An 18691-nucleotide genomic window follows, 5' to 3' on the forward strand; every position below is an offset into this window, starting at 1 on the left:
AACCATAACATTACAAGAGTGCATAATCACAGTTATGATACCGAATATAAAATTTATCACACACAGAGCTCCACTGAATGTAATTTCCTCATTGTGAAAATGAGTATTTTGCTTATGATTTAATGGATTTTGTACTCTTAATAGCTGATAACAAAGACCGGTCAGCATTATTTACTTTTCTAGCAAAGTAACCAGGTTGAATCTGCTTCTGCACAGGGAAGACATCCCATCTTCACCGCCTAAGTGCAGCCATATGCAAATAAAATATGCATATTGGTGATTACATATTTAATATACATTAACTATACATCTGGGTAATCTCGGAGACCGCAGCGGAATGAATATAAAACACGCTGTTTACTCATGCGTGCCAACTGGCTGCTGGGTAGCAACAGCCAATTAATAAATAATTAGATGTGCACACTGTAGTATGAGTTAAAGAAACCTTAAAAGAAAAGAGCAATAGCAGCTAAATCTTATTTTGTTGACTTTAGATCATAGGTGTCAAACTCTGGCCCGCGGGCCAAATTTGGCCCGCAGCCTAATTACATTTGGCCCGTGAAGCCATACCAAATTACTATTAGAGCTGGCCTACTGGTATTATACAGCTAATATATATATTGTTTAGTATTAAGCTTTGCTTGTTCCATATTCAGTTTTCCAGTAAAACTTATTTGAGTCCATAAGAAAAGATTCATTCTTATATCTGGAGGAAGATTTTTTTTTTTAAATAAATATTAATGTTAGCCCGCGACTTTGTTCCAGTTTTGAATTTTGGCCCACTGTGTATTTGAGTTTGACACCCCTGCTTTAGATGAATCTTGTTTGTGTATGTTTGTGCATGCCAAAATTATTTACATATATCTATAATCATAGAGACTTTTTAAGTAAATCGTTGGCAAGCTTACAAGTGAGCTTTACTCCAGGGCCCTGTTTCAGGAAGCCGGTTTAGTGGAAAAACTGAGTAAGTATACCCTGAGTTAACGAAAACTCTGGGTTTTCGGTTTCACAACGCGAGTTCAGCTGCAGCCTGAGTGAGTCACTATGACGACACACTCCGTGAAGCTAACCTGCCCCCTAGCAGGTTTACTACAACTAACCCTGACTGTCTCCGCCCCTTTGTCGGAAACCTGACAGTAGGAAGTGTCGGACATGGCGTGCCACTTCCTTGAAGAGCCAGTAGATCGTGAAGCCCAAATTCTCCGCAGAGCTCTCCGCCGGGAGAGAGTGATTAGAGCGCGTTTGGACATTTTATCATTTCCTGATGATTTTCTGTGTGAACGTTACCGTTTCTCAGCACAATCTATAATTTATTTGGATAACATCCTCAGGCCATATATTACGCATGTGACACATCGCGGACATGCTCTCAGTTCATTGCATATTATTTGTATTGCACTTCGGTTTCTTGCAAACGGGAGCTTTCTGTATAATATTGGTGACGCTGAGCACGTTTCCAAGGCTACCGTCTGTCGGGCAGCCAGGAATGTTACAGTTGCACTGAAACGTCTCCTGCACTCGTTTGTGGTGTTCCCCGGTCATAGACCCACAAGATTTATCAAAGAGGGATGCCACAAAATTGCAGGTAGCAGGATGAACAGAACTTAATTCATGATGTGGTGATACTTGAACTACTACTTAAATTTTACATTTATTCCCACGGTTCCCAGGCGTGATTGGCTGTACAGATGGCACTCACATTCCAATCATTGCTCCTTCAGTAAATGAAGGAGACTATGTGAACAGGAAGTCTTTCCACAGCATTAATGTACAGGTACATAGTTCCCTGTAGCATTTCAAACTAACAAATTATTTCATCATAGTAATGGATGCTAATTTGTGTTCTCTGCACTGTGAAGATCATATGTGATGCTGCCAACATTATCACAAATGTGGAAGCCAAGCGGCCAGGCTCTGTCCATGACTCACAAATATTCCGTGAATGTACACTGAGCACAAAATTTGGACATGGTGAGTTGAAAATACTTTAAAATATATAAAGACCAATTGCTTCAGGGACATTTGAACTGAAGTGTACCCTTCTGTCTTAGGAGAGTTCACTGGCTAATTGCTTGGTGATAGGGGGTATCCATGTTTACCCTATTTGCTTACCCCTTACCCTGACCCTGAACCGGGCCCACAGCAGCGATATAATCTGGCTCATTGCAGGACAAGAGCCAGAATTGAAATGACTATCGGAATGCTTAAGGCCCGGTTCCAGTGCCTGCAAAGACTCAGGGTCACCCCAGAAAGGGCATGTGACATTATTGTGGCATGTGTGATTCTTCACAACATTGCCACAATTAGAGGAGAACACTGTCCTTCTGAACCAAACATCAGCAGTGATCCAAACCATGAACATCCTGACCCTCCCACGGACATACAAGATGGAAGAGCAGTCAGAGACACCATATGTCACAATCATTTCTTTTGACCCATCACCTCAACATGTTGAAAGAAGAATAAACAGATTTTTTGTTCAACTGGCTTTATTGGTCGCCTGTGTTTCCTGTACACAAAGTATTAAAAGATGTAAACCTCATAAAGTGTCTCTGTTGCTTCCTCCTCTGTAACAGCTGTCAATGTTTCTTCATTATTTTCCTGTAGTAAAGAAATAAACAACATTGCTGTTCTACTGTAAACTCATATAATCTGTGGAGTATTACTCACAACTGCATGTTGGTCTGGCTCAACAGGAGGCTGCACCAGATGCAGTACACCATCACCATCAACTGATAGAATATGAGGTTTATACAGGTCACTTATAACTTACAAGGGACCAAATGGCAATTAACAAACATACCAATCACCTTACACTTCATTGTCATTATGCTCTCAAAGACAACCAAGGCTGAGGGAAGGCAAAATCAGTCGGAAAATAACTTCACTACAAAATAATTCATTATGGTAAAGAGTTTATCAAATGAATGAGTAGCACTGCAAAGGTGACTGTGAAGAAAGGATGTATGCACATCATGTATTATTTTGAATTTACCCCTTATGTAGGCACTTGTGTCTTGCGGGGTTATTGACTCAGAGGATGTCCCCGCAGAGATGCCTTCGGCCACAGGGCGCCCACTGTTTTGGCTGAGGGCCAACTGCTCAGCCTCTGTGAGTGGTGGTGGTGGAGGACCCCCACCTGTTTTTCGGGCCTCCGCTTTTTTTCTGTTGGCTATAACGGGCCACATTTGAGCATACAGAGTAAGCAAATATGTACTTGTAATGTGCTCAGATAATTTCAATAAGTGCTTACAGAAAGAAAATTAATGTAGCCTCTAACTGCAATTGATTTACATGGGACAAACAGACCAAGCACTATGGCTCATAATACAATTACACCTTACCTGTTTGGACTATATTTTTATATTTCATTTTTACTTGCTGCCAGGAACGTTTGGGGCCTGTTGGGTTGCACCTGCGCTCACATCACATCACAAAATAAAATGTATAAAATAACAAATAAAATAACATATGATAAAATAACGTGTTAAATGGGTGGAAATCCCTAGATCAATGTTTATATTAACACTCACGCATTGACTCTGTCGGCTATGTTTTGCCATGCATGCTCCCTTTCTTTTGCAGCTGAGGCTGTGTTACTTTTTTCCGCGGAATTTGCATGTTATCGGCATATGCTGCCATCAGAATTTCGGCCTCAAGCGCTGTGAAATACATTGACCGCGCCTTCTTTCCCTCCGTCTCCGTGGTGACTCGCTTAATCTGTGCTCCGCTTATCAGGGCTTTATGTATCCTCGTCCGCGCGCTTCACTTGGGGTTAAAGCAACTCCGCGTTGACTGAACTAATTGTTATCAGCCTTTCTGAAACCGAATATTCCGAGTTGGACAGTTCGGGGTTACTCAACCGTGAGTGTCGTTTTTCACTCTGAGTTTTCCAAACCGGCTTCCTGAAACAGGGCCCAGGACTTCAATATGTATGTGCAGCTCAAGAAAATGAGTATTCTGGCAACCCAGTCAAAATCTGTGGTCAGCCTCCAAATTCAGCCACAACCCTGAACTGTTCCTCAGTTTTCCTCACTGTGTAGGAACAGTTTTGTTCAAAAAGATTCATATAGTAAGATTTTTGTGAGGAATATGATCTCAATGGGAGGAGAATTGAGGCTGCTTGATGATTTGAAGCAATGTGGTGGCCAGAGACAGGTGTGCAAGTGAAGAGACTATCAGTGATACTGCAGGATACTGCTGATTGTCATATTATCTGGTGGTAAATACATTAGATGATTACCTAGGCAACCAGAGGCTGGTAAGTCCACAAGCAACCAATCATCACCTCCAGTGAGGAGCGAATTGCTTGAAGCAAGGACTCTGAGATGCATCAAGTTAGTATAAAAGGCCAAAGGTTTACAGAGGTAAATCTAGGATAACAAATTATTCTCAATTCAAAGTTAATAAATCAATCAATCTGTTGTTCCCAGCAGAGTAACTGAGAAATTCCCAGCATTGAGCTTGTCCGTACATCTTAGTTAAACTAGCTTTACCATTCTTTTCTAGTTTTCTCTCGTGTGAGACTCATGCCTTATAAAGTGGAGTACGCCTTTTAAATATACAGCTAAAGAGATTTTTTAATTTGACTAAGTTGTAGTAGTACAGTTGGTCTTAAAGTCCAAACGTGTGCTCACCTTTGCCCTGGCAGAAGTCCAGCTGTAGGATGGTCTGTAGCAGCGAGTCGGTATTGAGAGTGAGGTCAAAGTCAGGGCCAACCTTTGGCTCCAGGGCCCCTTTAACCCACTGGTCTTGAGATGACGTCACTCGCTTAATCAGAGCATCTGAGATCTACGCAAACACATACAGTGGGCAAGTTGAAGTTTGCAGACACAGTATAGATTCAGCAATGGTTTACTTGTAAGAAGTAAAGAATGAAGAAAACGCTGGAAATGAGAACACATTCATTCAATATTTATATACTTTTAAATACATTGGAAAATATCAGAGGCCCTCCCTGCATACAAAGTGGATTTTCCATTTGACTGGCCCGGCTTCCATACACTGTGTCTGACAAGTGAAATGAGGCTCACATTAGTGCAGTTCAAATATTTAAAGATATGAATTAGACCCCTGATCTGAGGATAAGACAAAAAAACCCAACCTCTAGTGAATACATTGCATGATTGTTTCCATTACTTATGCTCAGTGTAGGGACTAACGCATTATTAAGTAACGCGTTACAGTAACTACGTTATTACTGTGGTAACGAGCACGGTAACTAGTTATTATGTGGTGGCTATCGCGGATCTTCCACAGATTCAGTAACATTAGCAAGTGGTGGAGGCCAGCAGGTAGATGAAGGAAAGGGGAGGCAGGAGGAGAGACTCGAGGCGGGTGTCCGAGTGTCAAGTGAACTGAACTTCAGGTAAGAAGTTATGACCTGCAGTCTATCTGGGTCAGATATAAACCAAGTTTAGGTGGAGTTTATTTTAGTTATGCTGACTTTTTTGTACTGCATACTAGCTAGCATGACGGAGTTTCTATACAGCTGGGCAGCTGCTATGATGTTACTGATGTTGAACTTTATTTTGTTCATAAGGTTAATTATTAGAGTTGCCAACCGTTCCCTAAAAAATGGAATCGTCTCGTATTCAGAGAAAATATTTTGTATTGAGCTGAAAAGGAACGCAGTTTGTCCCATTCTTCAGCTACAATGAAAAAGACACAAAGCTGGAGTTATTGTCTTTACGCTGCAGCTGTCTCTTCTTCTCTCATTCTCTCCCCCTCCCTCTCCTGTTTCTACTTCAATCATGAAACTGATCAATGATCAGCTGATCGGCTTATCTGTCGCAAGTCCCGTCTGTCTTGTTTGTTTATCTCCCACATATTTGGAAATATGCACATTATTTTTTCCTTTCTATTGGTAGGTGGCACAGTGCACTTGTGGCTAGAAGACTGGAAGCAACACATTAACAAGAGAATTCTGAGTAAAACCAAAGTTACTTTCCTGAGTAACTAGTTACTTTGAAAGTAACTGGATTACTTTTGATAGAAGTAACTAGTAATGTAACAACTGTAATTTAAAGTAATTTACCCAACACTGCTTATGCTTCAGAATGGGTAAAGAAAAAGGAAGCTTATTTTCTGGAATATCTGGAAATCATGTGTGTTTTTATTCAGTACCATAAAGGCACATTTATGACTGCAAATGAAGGCCACTCAAGGTAAAAAAATAAAAATAAAAAAATCAAGATTTAAAATTGTGAATTTTGATCAAACAGCTGAAATTTACAAGAACAAAGATGAAGAAATAAGTCATGTAACTGTATTGCTTTATTTTTCAACTTTAAGTTGGAATAAAATCACATATTTGAATAGAATAGAATAGAATAGAATAGAATAGCCCTGTATTGTCGTCGTACTTTTGTTTGTTTTTTGTTGCTTTGTTTTTGTTATTTAAAATCAATAATTTGTAAGACTTGAGAAATGTAATTAAACATTATTAAATGTGTTTTAGCCAAGGTTAGAGGATGACAGGTTTTATTGAAAATGAGCTTGTGGCTTCTGGTCTGCTTTATCGACCTCATCGGATAGATCTGTCGTTGGCGTCTAATAATGTGTTTTATAAGTTATTGATCCCAGAACCTCAAATAATGACTTTTTTTACAACTTAACCTTGAAATGTTCCTTTACACAAAAAATAAAACCCGACTTTTTTCTCATCACTGTTTTCTCTGTTTTTATGACTTTAAACTTTAAACCTTTTTTGCTGTTGTGTTGGTTTCTTTTTTTCTTTTTTCTTGCCCTCTGTGGCTGTAATATGCCCCCGTAGATGTTTGCTGATACACTACAAATATTTCTGCACATGCACTGCATCCTGAGTCTGTGGGAGCAGGTCATTGTTGAGTAAGTGGGTGTCATGTGCCCTTCCTCTATCACGTGCGTGCTCTATCCAGGCGTACCACCTAACACATAAGGAAAGGAAGTATTTCCAGTGGTGACACAAATACTGAATATTTTTTCTATTTCAAATTTCAAAAACGACCTCCCCCTGATTTCACACATCCAGATATAGCGCTTTTGATATATACTACTAAAGATATGCAAATAAAGTTGTATAAAGCCTTTTTTGTTTCCTGAGAGAGTTGTGTGAACTTTGATATAAAGCCCAGACTCTGCATGAGCTGAGACTCGAGACAGATTTAAAGATGAAAAAAAAGTCTGATGGTCTTGAAAAGTCTTCATGATTTAGCGTTCTGCAGGAAACCAACATTTATTTCTTCTGAGGAGGTCACGTTTCTCCATCTATACATACAAAGATCAATGATTATTTATTAGCTACTGAGCATGTCAACCTATTGATTACTAGGCATGTAAAGTTAATTCAAAATAGAACAGCTGCAGATGTATTAAAATAAGATGCATGTTGCTGTGACTGTAGTGCTGAAGTGCAGGCAGGCATGTGGGGTTGTTGTTGTTGCTGTTCTCCGTGCTGACTCCTTCCTCTGCTACGCCACAGTTTGCTTGTTTTTTTTGGCTGTGCCGATTCAACAAACATCAGAGGCTCCCCGTGAAGCTGATTTCTCCTAATGTGCTGAGAGGATCTGTGTGTCACGCTTCCTTCCTACCTTCATTTCCATTTTTTGGTTCAAAATATCTCAGAAAAAGATTTGATTTGGGTTGAATTTTAATCGAGTAAGACCTCATAGTGTTTTGTCCTGTGCTTTACTTATTTAAGTAACATAATTCCCTTGGCCTCAGCAAAAGAAGGAATGTATTCTGCCACACGCTGTTTTTGTGCTGATGTTCGGTTGTTTTAGATGTTTAATAGTTTTTAGATTATGGTGAACTGAAATTGTTGTTTTTTTGTGTTCTTTTTGTCTTTGTAACATCCCCTGTTACTCATCTTCATACTCGTCTCACACGCACAAACATGAGGTGTGTAAAATACCTGGAGGAAACCACTTGGATCATTCTCTTTGAGGACTTCTAGACAGTACTCCATCATGCCGGTGGTCTGCCGTAACTTCATAGTGCAGTGTGTGATCTGGTCACGTACCACCTGAACAAAACAGATCAGATGCATGAGTTGTTAAAAGCAATTATTCTGAGATGAGCATCTGAAATATTTTCACTATGTTTAATTGTATCAGTTTCAATCAGTTTGTACAAGTGAAAGACTCTGAAAGACTCTGAGGTATGACCTTTTCCCCGAGCCTTCCTTTGCCCCCTGTTAGTGTCTTCCATTGCCTGCATGAGTTTATTCTCTTTCAGTTGTATCCTCTTGCTTTAAAAAGTTGTTTCCTCATCTTTCCATTTTGTTTTTAACTTCCTACCTTTGTTCTCTTTCCAACCTTATTGCCTGATTGAGTTCACTTGTGCCGCATTACCCTTTTAGTGGCTAGAAGACTAGTTATTTAGGCCCCTGGCAGTCTGTCCATTCTTTGATGTCGATTGTTGGGTTCACTTGAACAACTTTAGCATCAATATGGTATTATATCATTATATGTGTCCCAGGCACACTCAAGCGCATCTTGGTTGGTTGTAGGACTAGCCTTACTCAGGGGAGATATACATGGAGACACAACTTTCTCCTATCGTCTATTTTGTCCCTTTTGTCTTACTTCTCTCTATCACCATTTCTATCCCTTTGAAAAAGTGCGGCTCCATAAATGTTAGAGGGGTAAGTATTATTTCTCAGTTGCAGTGAATAGATAGAAGAAAATAAACTGTAGAAAACTAAACAGAAGAAAGAAGAAGAGAAATAATTTAACGTAAACCAGTGAGACACTCCGGGGCCTGCCAACCCTGGCAGGGCCTCCTTGGATGAGGGTGTCTCGTGATAATGGCCGAAGCACCCGATGAACCCAAGGTCCACTACTGATGATGCGTCCCAAATTTTAATATGATAATCTAGATCAGATCTCTAATCTCTAAACCTAACCAAGGGGGGGGAAAGGCAGATTAGCTTGGGACAAAGACCGAAAGTGAGGCATAACGATGTGTGCCGCTGGTAAAGTTTCTGGGCTGACTTTCCTCAAAACAGCCATTCCTCAAGATTTTCTCCATTTAAAATGGTAAATGGCCTGTATTTGTATAGCGCTTTTACTAGTCCCACCTAGGGACCCCAAAGTGCTTTACACACCCAGTCATCCACCCATTCACACACTGGTGGAGGCAAGCTACAGTTGTAGCCACAGCTGCCCTGGGGCAGACTGACAGAAGGGAGGCTGCCATATCGCGCCATCTGCCCTTCTGGCCAACACCAGTAGGCATTAGGTGAAGTGTCTTGCCCAAGGACACAACAACCAAGACTGTCTGAGCTGGGGCTCGAACCGGCAACCTTCCGATTACAAGGCGAATCCCAACTCTTGAGTTACGATCGCCCCGATTTAAAGCCATGCATTATCACGCATTGCAACATCTAGTCCTTTTACTGAATTACAACTACGTTGTTGTCAGCAGAAATATTGCTAATTTCAGAGTGAACTTGTGAAATTCTCTCAAATGCTCAGTAATACAAAGAGGTGGACTTAAACAACAATTTAATCTGTGATACAATCAAAAGCTGTAAATGGTGTCCATGGAGTCCACTTTTTCATGCTGGTCAACTTTTTCTCAGCGACAATGACGCTTAAGATTAGTTCAGTAATAATACAGTTCAGTAAGAATGGGAGGTAATGAATAAAGAAAAGTGGCACCACGCTAAAAAAGTTCAGAACTGCCAGCTCAGGATCACACTGATTTTTGAGCTTGGCAGCAGGTTGTTATATGTGCACTGGGAGTGTAATTAGGGAGCAGAACATGGGCAGTTGGAACTGGCTGACACGAAAGACGAGTTAGTGGCTGGCATGCAAAACAGTCAAGGATTAATTAAAGACTGTCTGACAGCGTGACACCATAATGCCACAACTGGAATCGATCTGTTGATCTCTCATAAATTTCACAGAAACATTATCAGCCGCAACCAGACAAACGCACTTTTCTGTTTTTCATCCAGTCTCTCTCTTTCACACAGACACCAGACACATGCCGTCTGCTGGCTGAACCCCGAGCCAGGGGAAATGAGATTTGGACGTGTGTCACAGTCAGCCGTTTTGGGGCTAATTGAAAGTCTGCAACCTGTCATCGCTTTATTAACCTTTTGTTTTCTTGCAATCAAGCTGCACCACTTTTAACTCACGAGCAATCTTTAATCCTCAGGTTTTAAAGTTTAAGCAAGAGATTAGACAGAAAATATTTTGAAACTTGTCTGCATCCAAAATAATTAATTCTAGCGTTAACCAATGGCCGTCTAAATGGATCAGAGAGTTAATTAGGTGCAGTTGTGGTAATTAGTCGTCTTTTATTTGATGGTTTATGAGATCAGTTAATTATTCACCTGTCATCTGTTGTCTGAGTTGAAATATGAAGACCATGACAATTTAGGAAATTTCTAAATATTTTCTTGCATTTTATCCGTTTAGTAAGTTTTCTTATCTCACATGAAATATCCATGTATTTGTATTTGATGTCACGTCACTCCCTTTTTTCTTTGTTTTTCTCTTATTTGCACTCATACTGTACAAGTCTACTAAAGGTGCAACTTAAAATATGCACATACTCAAATTATTTCCCAAGAGAAAATTTGTTTTTCAAATCACGTTGCCGAACCGTCGCTTTTATCCTCCGTGCAAACAACATGAAGTACGAGGCGTGACGCTTGAGTAAATCTCAGATTTATTTCAATTGCTTTCTGTCCCGCTGAGACTTGCCGTCAACTCCCTCCCACATGCTCCTGCAGCCCCGGCTGATGGGCTTTTCCCGTATGTTCCTCATGAATCTGAAATGAATTTAAGGGTTCAGATATTGAAACACGGTAATTGAATGCACCTCATTGGAGGTACATCTCACAGCCTCTTCAGCAGACACTGAATCACATTTCATTTCAGGTTAGAGCAAAAATATTTTTATTGACATCTATTTTCAGTACACTTTAGACTAAATGTCAAGTATAAATTGAAACTCATAATGTAGAGAATAAAAAAAGCACTAAAATACTCATAAAACCTTCTTGGCTGTATACAAGAAATGAAATGCTCGTCATGCTTGCTATTGGGCTTTTTGTTTCTACTTGCGTTGAAGCTTTTTAATAGAATCTTACTTTTAATTTTGATTAAATGTGTTATTTAACATAAAATTCTTAAGGTACCTTCTCATTTAGCAGCAAACAAAGACAGCACTTAGCCTCTTACAATAATGGTCAGACTTAAAGATATTAATCAGCAGCACAAAAATGGCAGGTTTGATTTTTTTTAAAGGCTTCTGACTGTAACAACTATAACATTATAGCCCTCGAGTATTTGAGTGTGAGAACATCTAGTCTATATTCCTTTACAGGTTTTTATTTGATGATGGAAAATCAAACAGGTCTCTTTATCCTGTAAAAAACAACAAAAAAAAGCTTAGTTACTGTTTGAGTATTTTGTGGGGTTTCTTTGTTTCCTGGTCAAATTTTTATTCTCTGCCTTCTAAACCTCTCTTACACAATAATCACAATGAGATTTGTGTGATCCTCTCAACTCTACACTCAACTCACATGTTTATTCTCAATCTTTCACTATCACCCTTTTCCTTGCATTCAACTCAGTTTTGCAACTAAACTAATCCACAGCTTCGAGATTTCGGCCCTCATGTTTTCGTCACAACACGATCTATTTAGAAACGAAAATAAGAAAAGCAGGAAGAGAAAATGTTATGTCTACAACATGTAATATCCCAAGATCTGGAAACACAAATATTTCCAAAATATAAATTTTGACATTCTAATTGTACATTTTTTATAGTCATAGTAGCATCAGCAAAAAATAAATAAAGACTGTAACAGCCTATTGCTTGTACTTAAACTGCAGTTATACACAGTATAATATTCTATATTTTCCTGCTGACAAATAAATAAAAACACAGTCTGTGTTCAACGCAACAGTAGATGTATGTATGCACTGCTTGTATCTGAGAAGTGGGTGTAATGTGAAAACCTACAAATAACGTGCAAAATGACACTTTAATATTTGACATGCCTTAATACCTAAATGACTCTGACTTCACACTATGGTGTTGTGAAATGTGAGCTGCTACTTTTTGGGCATGTGGGTGGAAGCTGTGAGACTGATACGAAGCTGCAATATATATACACATGCAGTCTCAAACTGAATGTGGCTTTCTGTGAGGTTGCATGAGTACCAGTCATACTCACAGGCCATCCAAAAAGTACTTTGGTCAGGTCGAAAGTACTTGTATCAGAAAGTATCTGTGTCTTTGCAATACTTGCATTGCATTAGTTGATTCTGAATTATTAACTTAGTACTCCAACCTCACATCCAACTATGACCAGATCTGGCTCCAAACAGCCAAAATGTAAAAGCAATAATGAATCAAGGCACCATAATGGCTGCATCGGTCTTTTGTAATTATGTTATATTCTGGCTTTGAGTGCCTAAGCACAGCCATAAAACCAGTATAATGCTGTAGCGAGTATCAAGCTTCACGATTCAATATTTTGGTGGAAAAACATTAAATGGAACACTGTGGAACTTTACAGAGACATTAAAGATATATTTTTCACTCTGTTAGTAAAAAACATTATTAGTTTGGCGTAAATTTCCTTAAAAGTATGTTTTGTTTTAAATCAGTTAAATGAATGCAATTTAAGGAGAGGCAGTGCTGCAGACGCTTATCTATCCAACTGTAAAGTCAGTACTCTTCTCACCATGAAGAGGAGCCTCTAGTTAAACTGCTGTATCAGTTAATCAGCATTTATTGTAGTGAAGATTTTAACATTGCTTTCTCAGCCGTCTACAACCAGCTATTCTTCTCTTATTCCAGCTTCCTTGCAGCCTGCGGCTCTTTGCCCTCTGGCTAAATCTTGATCCCCAGCCTCCAGATAATGACAACAGCTGTCCTTGGGGCTTCCATCCAAATACCCTCCACTCCTCCTTCTCCTCCTCTTCCTCACCCCTCCCCACCCAGCAGCCAGCCAGACGGTCAGTCGGTCGGCGGGCACGTTGAGGCTGGGCAGGCATCCATGTGATACATAAACTCAGGGTGGATTTACAGAGGCAAATCATGAAAAAAAAGACTAAGCTGCTAGAGAGAATTTATTCTGGTAGCGAGCTGAGACAGCAATTTCTCTCTGGTACTTAAATTCCTGAAAACATACTTTTTTTATAATCAACGTCTCGCTATCATCAACCAAGCTTACCTTTAGTTTGTACTCCTTCTCCTTGGTAACTTTCGTGAGCAGTTTGGCTTTCTGTCTGGTCAGCGCCTCGATCAGAGAGTCACACTGAGCCACGAGGCAAGCTTCAAACTCCACTCCGTTCTCCTGAAGAAGAAAGACGAAAGCAACAGAAGCAGCACAGTCGTTATGAATTGATTAAAGAAAGTGAACAAGTAATATTAACTCATGAAACCACCATGTTTGGCTTCCCTGCCAAAATAAATCTACATTAAAATGTTCTGAAGTGAGCATCGTTATGGGTTTGGATCACAAAAGCAAAGCACTGAGACGAAAATAGATCACTTGGCTTGTTTTTCTTCAATTAGCAGCACACTGTTTGTTACCCATTCATTTAGCCCACCACATTATGTTCTATTTTTGCTTCAGCTGCAAAACCACAAATAAATACAGCGTTAATTATTTCAATACACCGCACACAAAAGCAAGCCTTTCATCGTATTTACCATCCATTTGCACAACCATACTCGCCACCATTTTTCCCTCAAGATGCAACACATGAAATTGTGGTTTTGTGTTTCGATTTACTAATATTCCCTGACAGTTAGCAGCTTTGTCTTTGGGCCAGCAAACAGAATGCAATGATAGAGTATAAGCAGACATCTGCAGCTGAAAAGGCTTCATTGCATTACGCTTAAAATTCAAAAACGTTCTTCAGATGATCAAATTGCAAAAGGGTGGGAGAGGAGAGGAAATGCTCAGTGCATGATGGTTGTGTTAGGTTAGCGTTAGTTTATCTTCATATCAGAAGGACACAGAAGGCAGGGTGAGCACGAGAAAATCTGCAAATACAGCAGGGACTAAATCAAAAGCATTGTGAATACAGCACACATAGGCTGGTGGCTGTTTTGAACTTATTATGTAAATCCCTATTTGTGTAACAGTTAAAACAGTTGCATGTCAACATCATTCAAACACTGCTAATTGGAAAATCAAACATGTGTACAACTGTAATTTAGGACCCAAATTCATAATTACTCAGCTATAACTCCAAAGAAATCAAATTAGGTGAACACTAGACGCCAGAGGTTAAACGCAAAGGAGGGAAACTTGCAGCACACAGAGGATAAGAAACATTACAACGTGACGAAGATAAGACTGAGACTATTTAAAAACAGGGAGAGGATGAAGACACGTGCGAAAACAGTCAAGGCAGTCAGAAAAACAGGAAGTCAAAAATGAAGACACCAGAGAAAAAAACTGTTAAATTAAAACCGAAAAAAGCCCAGAGGAGAAACTCACAATAACACAATACAGATAAATGAATTTCAAAATATTAAACTTGGATATGTTGAGTGTTGTTCTTGTTGCTTTTGGCCATTCATTTCCAACAGACTGGAAACTTGTCAGCATATAATTTGAGATGTTTTGTAGCATTTAAGATGTTGATAATTAAGATCCTGTGTCATTTAGTTTTTCCTTCCAGTAGATATAAAAACAGGTTATAAATGAGGTAATGATCCAGAGGGGAGTTTTATCTCCCTACAAAGCCCACTTGATAATGAGATAAGGGTTCAGTAGTGATTTCCAGTCAAGGTTCCTCTGCTCAGTCACTGTTTAGAGCCCGAGGAGCACTGGAGATATTTCTCCTCAATCCTACATTCTACTTTCTCTTTGCCCACCTAGCTCTTTTTTTCCTTGTCTCAGACAGAGCAGAGTAAAGATAAGACTGCTTCTTTTTAAAGCTTAATCCTCTTCATTTTGTAATAAGACTCTTAATGCCCACTCGTGGTGCTGTAGGATATATCAGTGCAGACAGTGTGTAAAAACATGTGTGTGCTTTGTGTGCATGACTGGTAGACGCTGCTGGAGAGATCAGCTGCACGGTAATGCTGTCTAGAGGGAATGCTCACACAAATGCACGTATTTGGATGGTATGTTTTGTTTTTAGTTTATTGATTCTATGGATTTGCTTCTGTGCTGCTGAGTGTCGAGTCCAAATGTTGCTCTGTGAGCTTACTGTACATTACCAGGGAGTTCCCCAAAGCATGATCAATGCAGTCTTAAAACAACAGTAGTAATGTAGAGTAAATTTTGCAAACAATATCTACATGTGCAGAAATGAGCAGACGTGGATATCAGTTGTGGTGCAGTCTGATACAGCCAGACTTCTGTCTCATCATGCTTATGGAGAAACATCTAAACAAAGCATGGAAGCCCTGAAATAGCTTTTTAATAGGCAGTTTGAACATGTTTACCTCTAGAAACAGCAGATTTCAGTAAATTTCCTGAATAACTAAATACATAATCTATCACTGCACTCAGAAACTAAAAATAATTCAAAATGAGGTGCATTTAGAAGGTAGCTTTAAACTAAGGCACTAAGGGGCTCAAAGTATCCATGAAAATATCCTCTACATCATTACGTAAGCACAAGCACCCTGAAGCCACTTCAGAGTCACTTACATCCCCAGTCTTCCTCATTCTGATGCTCAGTTTCAACCTCATCAGTTTAAGATGAGTTCTTGTCATGTGATTAGCTAGCTATATATTTGCATTAATGAGCAGTTCATCAGGTATGTCTAACAAAGTGGTCAGTGAGTGTCTATTTCATCATTAATGGTGGCTTAACAAGTCCAGCACATGCTTTTTAATCTAGTCATTTGTTGTGACGACCCCTTCACCATCCAGAGATCTCTGCTGTGCTTTGTCACGCGAGTCCTGATCAGAGGGCGATGAGCTGCACGAGATGCACCCGAACCTGCTGCGCTCAGCTACAAAAGCTCCTTCGTTCCTGACAGCCACTCTCTGACACTCTCAGGGGAGGATACCCTCTGCATGAAACTGCACTAGCATGCATTTCGGTTTCTTTTGCTCTCCACAGACATCCACCCATCCAACATACTCTGTAGTGCTGACTTGCTAATAAAGATAAGTCTTACTAACTTACTAGTAAATAATTCCTACTTCCTTAAGGTCCAATTTTGTGTCTCCCATTTCTAGTCAAAGTCTTTGTTCAGTTTGCTTGCAGAGATTTATTATCCTGAGTTTTTTTTTTTTGTTTGTTTTTTTATGACATTATTTGCCACTTATGATGAAATCCCCAAATTCTGCACTAACAAGCTATTCTATTCTTAAATTCATCCAGGCTATCTTTATGGAGTCGTTAAATCTCTCAGAGATTCATTTTATGCAAACACAACAAAATGAGCTAATACCCAGATGTTTCCAGTGCCAAAGTCAGACATTGTGTATGCCTAATCACACACATGCAGCTGTTGCAGCACTACTTTACCCTATTTATGCATTTGCTCATGACACAGATCAGTCCTTCATTGGCCACAAAACATCACCTGCCAAACATAACGTTCTTGGAGAAACAGAATATCTTATTTTTCTGCTGGAAAAAGTTTCATTCCTCAGAGGAAGGGTAATAGCTGACAGTTCTGAGATTTTTCTGTTCTTACTTCCATACAAAACTTGAAAAAACAAAACAAAACATTGATTTATTCCTATTTCTCAAATGGTCTTGTTTTTGTAACCCCCCAAAAATAAAAATTTGCCTACCACTGATATTTAGATGTGAACAGATCCTTCCTTTTTGTTTTGCCGTTGCATTGCATTGTGGGATACAGTTGCTAATGTTATGGCCCAGTCATACTAGAGTAAAAGAAAGCTGGCAAACTCTTTGCAACTAAGAAAAATCGGTGGTTTCCCAGTGATTGCATTGATTCTTTTCACATTCAGCAAATGAGTGCAAGTAGTTGCAGTGGCCATTGCTCTCATTCGCTCATCCTCTGGGTAATCACTTGGTCATCTAGTTGCCCAGAGTTTGAGTGTGGAAACTTTTGATTACAAAGCACTGGTAAAGATTTGCAATAACTGACAAATGTAGATGGATTGGCAATGCATGGCAACCGATCGGTCGGTGTGCATCAGTTTATCAAAAGACGGGTTGAGATGATGTGAGCTTTGTGGCATGCCACGTTATTCTGCTGGAAGCAGCCATCAGAAGGGTACTTGCATGCTCAATAACAATATTCAGGGTAAGCTATGGTGTTTAAAGGGGTAATTAGGGGTCCAAAGTATGCTGCAAAAATATTTCCCACACCATTAGATCACCAGCAGCAACACAAACCATTGATACAGGGTAGTATAGATTCATATGTTGTGCATTCAGAGATCCCTTTTTGCATAGTTTGGTTGTAACAAGTAATTTGAGTTACTGTTCAAAGCTCGAAGAAGTTTCTTCTCTCAACCTCTGGGCAATCACTTGGTCACTGTGAGTACTTATGGTCGGTTACTGAATGAAAAAAACATTCAGCATTGTACTAGGAAGTTGATACTAGAAGAAAGCTGATAGGTTTTTGTATCTTTTTGTGAAGAAAACTGCCCATCACTGATGTGACTATCATGCTATTAAGCCATCGTGACAAACCTTTGATCTATACTTGTACCTAAATTTACAGACTGGATTACTAACAGCATATCTTATGTAAAATTAAATGTAAAGGTGTGTTGTTACCTGTATCTGCTGGAGCATGTTTTTGAGTTGAACCAGGAACTCCTTGGCATCTTTAGCTTTGTCAGAGACGCCATTCAGCGCCTGGGAAATCTGACACTGCAGAGACAAACAGAGAAGGAAGATATAGAACGATTAAGATGCCTCAAAAGAAATGTGACCTTTTTACTGATGGATATAGACATTCACTGCTGTACCTCTCTCCTTACGATTTTAACCAAAAATTTCAAATTCAGATTCATCTATCAGTCGATGGATCAACTGAACACTCAGATTCATGATTATTTAGCTTACGGCTAGCTTAGGGTTTTAAAAATAAAAACTCAACTGGAACAAATAAAAATACACTTTCAGATATTTTCTCTGATGATTCTCACATTTTTAGAAACTTATAAAATGCTCTCAATTTCATTTTTTGGGATTCCAAGAGTGCATCTTTTATTTAATGATACTATGACTGCTTAACCCAGTCCAGCTGTTTAACTGCCACATCAGGATATTAGCTGAAAAAAAAAAAAACAGGAAAATAATAAAATAAAAAAACAGAAAATGTTTATACAATCTGAGGAATATACCAGGAACCACTCAGGAACCAGTTCAGTATTTGTATGTGTATCAGTTGTTTGTAATTAAGAAAAAGCAGGACAAAGGAAATACACACTGTTAAACACACACACACACACACACACACACACCAAGCTGTGATGAATCTTCTCTGCTGTGGCTGCAGCCACGTGACCCACCTGCTTACTCCTTTTCTGGATGGTAGACTCATGAATGGACACACACACACACACACACACACACACACACACACACACACACACACACACACACACACACACACACACATAAATGACAGCTGTATTTGCTAACTCATGATGTATGCTGATTACATGCAAAGAAACTGCTTAACTGAAAATTCGCCTGCGTTTAAATAAATCGATTAGCTCAAGTACAGCTGCAGATATGACAGAAAAGTCTTTACAATCATCATTACTATATTATTT

General features: G+C 39.4%; 1 protein-coding gene across 2 annotated transcripts in view; it reads right to left on the reverse strand.

Annotated features, from left to right (window-relative positions):
• trim67 (tripartite motif containing 67) overlaps positions 1–18691 on the reverse strand; it is a 59515-nt gene that overhangs the window by 17891 nt on the left and 22933 nt on the right. For both annotated transcript variants that reach the window (XM_076874060.1, XM_014409654.3), the window contains exons 2-5: positions 17685–17780; positions 13184–13306; positions 7895–8005; positions 4638–4791 (exon numbers count right to left, since the gene is read on the reverse strand). In XM_076874060.1, coding sequence (XP_076730175.1) covers positions 4638–4791; positions 7895–8005; positions 13184–13306; positions 17685–17780 — 484 coding nt within the window. The remainder of the gene's footprint in view (positions 1–4637; positions 4792–7894; positions 8006–13183; positions 13307–17684; positions 17781–18691) is intronic.

Source organism: Maylandia zebra, linkage group LG15 (genome assembly GCF_041146795.1).
Source record: "Maylandia zebra isolate NMK-2024a linkage group LG15, Mzebra_GT3a, whole genome shotgun sequence".
Lineage (NCBI taxonomy): Eukaryota > Metazoa > Chordata > Actinopteri > Cichliformes > Cichlidae > Maylandia > Maylandia zebra.